General features: G+C 39.6%; 1 protein-coding gene across 1 annotated transcript in view; it reads right to left on the bottom strand.

The window, feature by feature from the left end:
- The window catches only part of ERMP1 (endoplasmic reticulum metallopeptidase 1), a 41,547-nt gene that overhangs the window by 12,610 nt on the left and 18,930 nt on the right, over nt 1-10,007 (bottom strand). The window contains exons 6-10 of the mRNA XM_075931613.2: nt 8,821-8,913; nt 6,959-7,171; nt 5,159-5,379; nt 2,840-3,014; nt 1,329-1,519 (exon numbers count right to left, since the gene is read on the bottom strand). Of these exons, the coding sequence (XP_075787728.2) occupies nt 1,329-1,519; nt 2,840-3,014; nt 5,159-5,379; nt 6,959-7,171; nt 8,821-8,913 (893 nt within the window). The remainder of the gene's footprint in view (nt 1-1,328; nt 1,520-2,839; nt 3,015-5,158; nt 5,380-6,958; nt 7,172-8,820; nt 8,914-10,007) is intronic.

Raw genomic sequence — 10,007 nt, 5'->3', positions numbered from 1 at the left:
TCCTGTTTAATTGGCTCACCGGTTAAATGTGTTGTTTAGCTGGTTAACCAATTAAAGAGGAGGGAAGATGGGGGTGGGGAACAGCTGCTGCAGCCTAGCTGGAGTGGCCCCCGGTTTGGCTGAAGCAGCCCTCCTTTCCCGCCTGCAGTCCCCCCACCACAGGCAGGGACTGCAATGGCCAGGCTGGAGCATCCCCTGCTAGCAGTAGCCCAGCACACCCCACAGGCTGGGGCTCTCTTGGCCTCCTGGGTCTGCCACAGGCAGGAGCTGCTGTAGCCTGGCGGGAGCAGTCCCTGTCTGTGGCGAGCCTCCCACAGGGCTGGAGCAGCACCCTGCCTGCAGCAAGCAGGGAGCTGTTCCACACACATACACTGAGGATGTTAGAGACTAGTTGACTATCCGATAAGCATCTGCAGAGGTAGCAAAGGGGGGTAGTGGTGCTGCCACTTTGAAATCCCAGGGTGGCCGCTGCACAGCTGATCCGCAGATTGGCTGTGCAGCGGGCTGCCCCTTTAAAATGCCACGTCTGCGCGATTCAAATGGGCAGCCACCTGGAGACCAGGGTCAGCTGCACACTCCCCAGCTGATTGTGGGCTCCCCGCAACATTTCCCTGGAACCCAGGATCAGCTGACCCCGGGTTCTATGGGGCACTTCCCCACTCTGAAACCCCACGGCAGCCGCTGCACAGCTGATCTGAAGATTTCAAAGAGGCAACTACCATGGAGCCCAAGGTCAGCTGGGGACTCCCAGCTGACCCCGGGCTCCCCGAGGCATTTCCCCAGAACCCAGGATGAGCTGAGGAGTCCCAGGTGCCGCGGGATTCTTCCGCGGAAGTGCCTATCGACTAGTCGATGGAAATTCCATCAATTAGTCAATTAACCACATTTTAGCATTTTAACATCCTTAACTGGCAAGTTAACCAATTAAACAGTCACATCCCTAACTCCAACCAACTTTACTGAGAGGAACATATGCTATTTGAAGGTAGAATTTGTCTTTCTATCCACAAATAGTAGCTCTAAAGCAGTGCTTCTCAAAGTGGTCTGCAAAACCTGTTAACTGGCTGTGTCCATTTGTTTATTTATCGGCACAGCGGCCACAGAGCCAGTAGGAGCCACAAGGCTGTTTTGCCGTTTGCAGCCAAGTGGAACTGTGGGAAGCACTGTTCTAAAGAATCTAGTTTCATTTTAATGCATTGATTTAATTTGTTTTATGCAGTCTCTTGTGATAGCTAGATTTTTTGCCTACAAATAAAACATTAATATAAAGTATTCCTTTAAAAAGTAGCTCAATATATAGATTATAAGGTTTAAAAACATCTCCTTACAAAATAAGATGACAGAATTACAGTACTGCCAACGATAAAGGCTGCCAGCACTACATCCGGTGGAATTTCTGTGCCACTTCGACCCATGATGGGAATGAATATTTCAAATATTGTCCAGGTGAGGTACATTATATACAGGTACGGGATAAACATACCCAGCATGTAAATCATGATAAATCTTATTGTGGCACCTACATGAGAGGGGAAAATAAAAAAATATGATATTCTTCAGCCTGTAAGATACAGAACTTTCTGTTTTAATTAGTAACTATATACAATATCAAACACAAATACAAGCTATTTCCAAGGGTGAGGTTCATCTACAATGGGGTGGAAAACCTTAGTCCCAAGGCCAGATGTGTCCCCTGGCTTGCCTGGATCCTGCCCAGAGGCTCAGTGGTCCCCCCCCACCCTAGGGCTGGAGCACACAAAATCTACTAGCCTATGCCCCACCCTGCAAGGCTTGGGTGTGTGAGGGGAATGTGGAAAGTGACTTTCACCTTCTCAGTTAGGGGCCACATCAGTGGGGGGGGGGGGGGGGGGGGCGGGAATGTTTCTCCCTTGGTGTGGGTCAGCAGCCCCCAACCCAAAAAAGGTTCCCTACCCTGATCTAAAAGGACAGAAGGTTCCATTTGATACAGACCCTGCCAATGCAAGCCACATAATACTTATATTGTGAAAAATTATAAATAGACTTTTTGTCTCACTGAGACTTTGCCCCACTGAGTCTATACTGATATAGACTCTCTCACAAGAGTGTGGCATTTGGGCCAAATCATCCACCTCTGTGCAACTTCCCTCAAATGGCTAATTAAACTGTTACATGCAAATTAGCTGAAAAGAAAGGGTGGTGACAGGTGAGTTACCTCTGATAATCACAATGGTCTAGGATTCTTTGTATGGCATAGATATGTAGCTTTACACCACATGGGTGAAATTTGTAAAGTCAAAATATCTAAGACCTTAAAAGGGGGAGAGTAACAGACCGCAAACTCTAGTGATCATTGAACCTGCTGATATTCTGAAAAAAGAGACAAGCTTATTGCTGCTTCCATCACCCCATACCGATTCAGGGATTCTAGACTTGAAGGTGACACTGCTAGAATCTTATATAGAGAGCCTGCAAATCCATGGATATCCAGTTTGTATCTGTGGATATGTGCATCTGCAGACGCAGGTATCCATGGACCATTTTTGTGGACCATGGATTAGAGGCAGATACAAATTTTGTATCTATGTAGTGCTCTAATTATATAGATGACTCAAGCCACTCCTATGTATCTGCTCTATTCTTAAAAGTTGCCTTTATGTCAAGATTATAATTATTTCTAACAAAAATGCTAAAGGTGTTCTTAAGTTAGAATAATTAAGAGATCAAAGAGGGTATTTTAAAAATAAAATAACCACACCACATTCATGAGAATTCTCTTTAGTTTAGTTCAAGCTCACTGTAAACATGCCCTGACATATAACTGAACTCTGGGTTGTCAAATAATAAAATACAACTTTACCTTTTTGTTTGAACTCCCTATGGATCGATAGCTTTGTGAGTAAAGGAAATGCTACCCATATTGCACAGATGAATGCTGAGCAAAGGCCTAGCTGAGTGATTAGAACCAATACAATAGACCAAGCAAGGAGTGCAACATCAAAGAATATCTCCCCCAGGTACTGTTCATTTTTATTCTGTAAGGAAAAAAAAAAGACCAAACATACAGAAATAACCTGCTCAGTACATCTGGCCTCTAAGGCAACATATGCAAATTTCTGATACAAAGCTAATGTTTTGTTAGGTCAACAGCTATCATTTTATAAATATTGCTACATCAATTTCTTTTCTCTTATGGAGTAGTATCTAATTGAGTAACATCAGAGCAGATTCAAAACATACTTTGAAAAGAGATTAGTTTGGGAGTTGGAGGGAAGAAAGAAAATTAAAGGAAAAGAAAACAACATGTTCTAGATTGTTTTTTATTTTCACATATAGCAAATGGTTTGTTTGTAACCACATGATATCACATTTCACAAGATTCTGCGTTACAGTTTCATCAGCAGATTAACTATGCCTCTTCCAGCATACTCAGTGAAATTACTGCATATACAATTACAATAAAGCCTTTTAAATAGTATTTTATATTGTCTAAATGAATGGTGGTATTTTATTTTCAAAGGAAGCACCACTGTCCAGAGGCAAGATGGGGTATAATTTTAACAATGTTACTGAAAATATACATTAACAGATTTCATATTCACCAAATCTAGTTTGTTAAGTTTTAGTATTAGAAAATGTTTTATCTTTATTTCTTTTGTAATCATTTCTGATTTTAATGTCTTATATTTGTACTCTCTTAAAACCTATCTCCTTGTAGTTAAATAAACCTGCTTTATTCTTTAGCCAAAACTAATCCACTGTTGTGATCAAACTCCTATGTAAAGTAGCAGGCCTGTTGGATATTGATCCCTTAAAAGGACAACGGACTAAAATAGCTGAGCTGTCCAGAAGAGGGTTGGACACTGAACACACACATTTTGAGGGAAAAATTGGGGCTGCAAGTGGTATCCAAGGCGGATTGAAACCAGAATGTGACTGAAGCATGTGTATAGCTGTAGTCTGTCAGCAGATGCTCAGGGTGTGACCTACATGCTGTTTGGCTCTTTAAGGGGCTTAATTTGGTAGTTACAGTAGTAAAGAACTAGGAGGTATTCCCAGTTGCAGAGCAAAGCTGACACAACCCTTCAGTGTCTGGATTGCATCCTGGGATGTCACAGCAACGTGATGGCAAATTAAATTCAATATCAATAATGCAAAACAATGCTCATTAGAGGGGGAAATGTAAACTACTGATACATCTTACAGGGTTTTTAATTAACTATATTAATCTCAATATACCTGGACATCACTGTAGAAAGGTCAATAAAAACACCTACTCAATGTGCAGCTGTGGTCAAAGAAGCAAACAAGAAATTAAGATGAATAAGGAATGGGATGAGTAATATGGAAATTATAGTGCCATTATAGAAATCAATGGTATGACCTCACCTAGCATACTGTGTGCAGTACTAAAAATGAAAAGTGCAGTATTAGAGGAACAACAAGATAATGATCAAAGCCAAGGAAAAATTCATATAAAGAGACTGAAAAGACTGATTGGTACGTGAAAAAGGAGACAAATAAGAGGGCACATTATAAAAGTATATAAAATAACGAATAGCATGGAGAAGGCAGATTGGACACTTCTGTTCTCCCTGACGCATAACACAAGACTAAGGGGCCATTTAATAGAACCTAAAATGTGGACATTCAAAACCACTTTTCCATACTGTATGTGATTAAGCTGTGGAACTCATTGTCACAAGCCAATAACTTAACAAAATTCAAAGAATGACTGAATAACTACATAAAGAATATACAGTTATCATAATTTATGTCAACAAGAATGTTGAAACCTCATGCTTCAGGGTTAAACCAATTTAACTACTAGAGACTAGGATGAGACCTTATATAGAGAAATTATTTTAGATTAGCCTACTATTAGCCCTTTCTTCTGAAGCATCTGGTATAAATCACTATATTTTAGTTTAGATGGGTCTTGGGAGTGATCCAGTGTAATAATATGCTTAAAATACTGAACTTAACACTCCCAAGAGATGCCCTTTAAATATATGTTTGAAAGAGACACAAATATTCATGCAGTTTATGAAACAATTGAACTGACGAGCTTTCAATAAGTCAATATTGAATCAAAGTTCAGATGGTTAAATCCATGCCCATCATCACATGATATATTTGTTCTACTCCAAGTAGTAATCTGCAAAGAATCAGCACTTACCTTATAGTAGAACTTTTTGGCTAATGTGTGCACAAAGATTAGGTTAGCCACAGCTGCAGTTCCATACAAGAAAACAGAGACATAGAAGTGGTTGTACCAAGAAAGAGACTGCCCAATGAGAGAGATGAACACTGCCACAATAAGGACAATTACTACTGTGGAGAGCCAACTTAACAGTGTGAAGCCAAATGCAATGGAGAGCTCCTTCAAATAGTTAATAGCTAAGGAAGAGAGAAAAAACAGTTAACCCACATACAATGGACCATTTTATTAGATACATCATGCAGTTAAGGTGCTATACTGGGACTAAAATTACAGGAATGATCACCCTGACCATTAACACAATTAAGTAAGTTGCAGTGTAGGCTTAAGGGTCTACTGGTGAAGATTCCTTTTAATTGTATCTAGGCCTAAGCCATCCAGCCCATGTCCTTGTCATATAAGATTCTTATTGAATTAGTGATTTGTTCAGGGCATTTCTCCTGAGAGATAGCTGAGGAAAGATTTTGTTTAAGGATTCTAGTTATGTTTTCCCACAGAAAGGTGGACGTTTCCTTGATTTTGGTTTGGTTAAGTTATAATGATTAGTTCTGTCCTCTTGCTCCCCTCCCAATAATTAAAAGAGAAATTTAATCGTAGGGCATTTGGGATTGGGAAGAAATTTTCTTCCCAGGTCAATTTGTCTGAGACTTTGGGGGTTTTCATTTTCTGGTGCAGCATTTGCCAGGGGTAACTTGCAGGTTTAAACTACTGTAAATAGTGGATTCTCTGTAACTTGAAGTCCTTAAGACAGGATTTGAGACTAAGTAATTCAGCCAGAGGTTAGGGATCTACTTCAGGAGTAGGTAAGGTTCTGTGTCCTGAAACATACAAGAAGTCAGACTAGATGATCATGATGGGCCCTATCGATCTTAAAGTCTATGAGTCTATTTAAACTACGTAGACAAAGTACATTTTTCCTTTTAAAGTCTCTTTTATTATTTGCTGCTATGCTGTATACTGACAAGTTTGTATGTAAAAGATACTCTTCTTTTTCAGAAAAAGATTCTGTCCATGTTACTAAAACTGTCATTGAGTAACTTTGAAATAATTTCAGATGGTTGTTTTTAACTTTAAAAAAAAAAACATTAAAATTCTCATGAAAAGCTGTGCTACAAAGCAATTTTGATTTTGGGCATATCATCATTTGCCCAAATAAACAAACAGAAGTAAAGGACAGCATCAATTTAATGGTTGCAATCTTTATCAAATGTACACATTGCACCTCTACAAACCGGAGGAACTCTCTGGTCTGGCAACATCCATAGTCCAGTTGGACCACGGATGTTCCAGGATCAGAGAATGCCTGCATGCTGCAAGGGGTGGGAGCCAGGCACAATGCAGGGGGTGGGAGCCCCAGCTGGGTGTCGGCTCAGCTGGGCTGGAAAGCCAGTGCGCAGCTCAGCAAGGCTGTGGAAGGGGGGTTGGATGCCCATCTGGGCTGCCTGGGGGAGCCTGACGTAAGGCTCAGTTGGGTTGTGGGGCAGTTGGGGGGGGGGGGGAAGGGGGAGACTCAAGGGTGCCGGACCACAGTGATCCAACCTGTAGTCATTTTATGCTTCAGTCACTTAATACAAAGAGTTCAAAAGCAAATGACATAAGCCATTGTGTACCCAATATTCATTTTAAAGTTCCTCTATGCAACTAATCATATAATGTGCTGATAATTTCCTATCATATTTGTTCCTATTTAAAAAAAAAAAAACTTATCAAGTTCTTTCTCTTCAGAAAAAAAATCAAAGTATTCTTAATTGGACTTACCCCTGTTTCTGGGCTGTAATATTTTTTTTCCTACATAAAGGAAAGTAACTGCAGTTATTATATAGTTCATGATTGTGCCAACACGAGCAGGGTAGACCAGAACAAACAGACCAAACACATCAAAGAAGACCACATTTCCATGCCGATAGTCAAACGATTTGGCCAACTTATCTGATGTTGCTAAGTATTTTAGCATTCCTAAAATATTGTCACCTGTTAAAGGGGAAAAGAGACAATATATATATATATATAATATGAAAATAGGAAAGACAAATGCATAGTTCTATATACAGCTAATTAAAAATATAAAATTATTCTTCTAGATCATGTTATAAATGTATTTAAGCTCTTTTATCTGAAATTTTGTATTTGAGCACACACAATGCATAGTATTCTTCTAAATCCACATAGCTACTCTTCACATAAAAATCCTTGGGATACAAGCTCTAAGCACTGAAATGCTATTGCTGTAACAAACTGTCAAAACAAGTAGCCTCAACTTTACAAGAGGGACAAAGGAAAAAAAACAGAAGTATACTTGGGCACTTGCAACTGTATTACTTTAAACATTTAAAACTGATCTCCATGAAAGTAATTCACAGAACTCTGCTGCTGACCCGATTCCTTCAACTAAAACTGAATATTAGCTATATAATTTGTTCAGGACTGCAAGAGGACAACTGTTGCTTCAGTGCCTATAAAAAGATCAAGAAACAACCCCGGAAAGAGTAAAAATGATTTAATTCTGCCAGTAAAAGGAAGACACTAATGTTGTTTGGTAGCTAACACATACTTTTGGGTGTTGTAGTTTTTCAAAAACCTATTAAGACTTTTTATAGAGTCTCTTAAGAGTAAATTCAGTATATAAAAAGGTGAAATGTTGACATAGCTGGAAAGTAAATTTGCCTCTTTATTCACAGAAATAATAAAATATGGGCCAAAATTGCCCAGACTTTCCTGCCATTTTGGTTCTGCCCTGATTCAGGAAGGACGACTTCTAGAGACAGGTCAGTCTCCATACCATTCATATAACCCTGCCAAGAATATTAAATATGGATGCAAGGTATTATGGGTATTTGCCCACAAAAATGGCTAGAGATATCTCTTTGAACAGCCCTCAGAAGGTGATGAAATTGATCACCACTGACCTGGCCAGATTTAAATCTGAAAGAGGCTCCATAGCGCATTACAAATCATGAGTCATTGAATTTTGAGAAGTTTGATTTCTTTTGGGGATTGCCAATATGTAGATTAGGGATATTAGATTTCAATTAATCAGCTAATTGAGCAGTTGATGGAATTTCTATCAACTACTCCATTAGTCAATAAGGGGGGCGGGCTTGCTATCCCGGATGCATCTCTGCCTTTTAAATGTAGTAAGAGCCACCCACAGCTCTTACTACTTTTAAAAGGCAGAGGCACAGCAGGGAACCCGGGGCAAGCAGGGAATCAAGCAGTCCCTGCTCGCACCAGGTTCAGACCACTGCACCTCTGCCTCCCGTGCTGAGACAGTGCTGGGGGAAACCAGCTTTTAAGCCAACTCCCCCTTTGCTGTTGGGGGAAGCGATTAGTAGTGACTCAACTACCAGATATGACTAGTTTTATTGGGTAGTCAATTAGTCAATTACATCACTAGTGTAATAACTTAAAAAACAGTGAGTAGTCCTGCAGCACCTTAGAAACTAACAACAAAATTAGATGGTATCATGAGCTTTCATGGGCACAGCGTGTAGATTATGCATCACTAATCATTAAGAAATATCCAAGGTATGGGGGCTACAATAAGGGTTAATGGAAAAAGGAAGAAACTTCCATTTAGCCATATTCTTTATAACATTTTGGATGGACATCTGAATACCAACCTGCTCTCTGAATTGAATCGGATAAGATTCTGTCTGGTGTGTCATATTTTGTATGGTAAATGTAGCCATTTTCAATGAAAGCCAAGTCTATTCCTATGAATATAGAAAAAAACTATGATTAAAGTTACCTAAACGTAATCAAACACTTGATTCAGAACATTTTACAAAACAAAAACAGTTTTGGTCTACCAATGTTATCCAACAATAATTTTTGACTTCCATAACTTGAACAACTTCCCACATGCAGTAAGACTACTTAAGTACCAATTTTAAAACAGAGTAAGGACATATTTAATTACAGGCATATGAAAATATTTGGCCCTTCTGTATTTTACTGCCATGCTGGGTGTTTGTACATGCTTCCCTCTACTAGTCTAGAAAGTCATGCCTATGCCAATATTCCTGATCACCCGATTCTCTTCTGAGGCTTAATGTCAAGCCTCCAAGGGCAGCACAAGCCCCCTATCACTTTCCATAGTTTATTTGGTGATTGGCTGTCTGCCTGAAGCAGTAGAGTGTCACCCTTACCAGCCAATAGCCAAATTCTATATTTTGTGCTTTCTTAGCACCATCACTAAAGATTCAGTGTGGTCCTACACAGAAAATCACCTAGATAATGTAATCCTAAAATTGCATGATTACCGCTGCTTAATAACTCTCTATGGCCAGTTTACAGGTAACAAAATATTTTTGCAATAACTACCTGGGCTCCAACCTCAAGCTGAATTCTTTCCTTCTTGTGAATCACCACTAGTAAAGGTTCTACAAGCCAAATGATGCCTCCAATGTCCCCTGTGCAATTCAGTTTGTATGCTCACAGTAATACCTACATACTCCTAGTGCTGTTGCTAATTTTGTATCCGTGTATCTGATCAAAACAAAAATTCTGCTGGTGCACAAGAAGGAATAGAATCCATCTCTTAAAAACTCAGCTGTTTTCGCTCTGCGTGGCTAACAGAAGGCAATAAAAACTAATTTTCCATCTAATGTAGCAAAGATGTTTCCAAACACACATGGACCCAGATTAGCCAGATCAGAAATTACAGTATTCATTTTATGCAATCAATTTTGAGATCAGAAATGTGCTTTAAAACAGTTCAGAGCATGCAGTAAAATACTTTGCTTTAGCCATGTCCTTAAGTGTCACTCTGGAAAAACAACTTTTCTAGAGAACAAGACACCTTAAT

This window comes from Pelodiscus sinensis, chromosome 6 (assembly GCF_052426305.1).
Source record: "Pelodiscus sinensis isolate ZL-2025 chromosome 6, ASM5242630v1, whole genome shotgun sequence".
NCBI classification, from domain to species: Eukaryota; Metazoa; Chordata; order Testudines; family Trionychidae; genus Pelodiscus; species Pelodiscus sinensis.
This window is presented reverse-complemented; position numbering and strand designations above follow the sequence as displayed.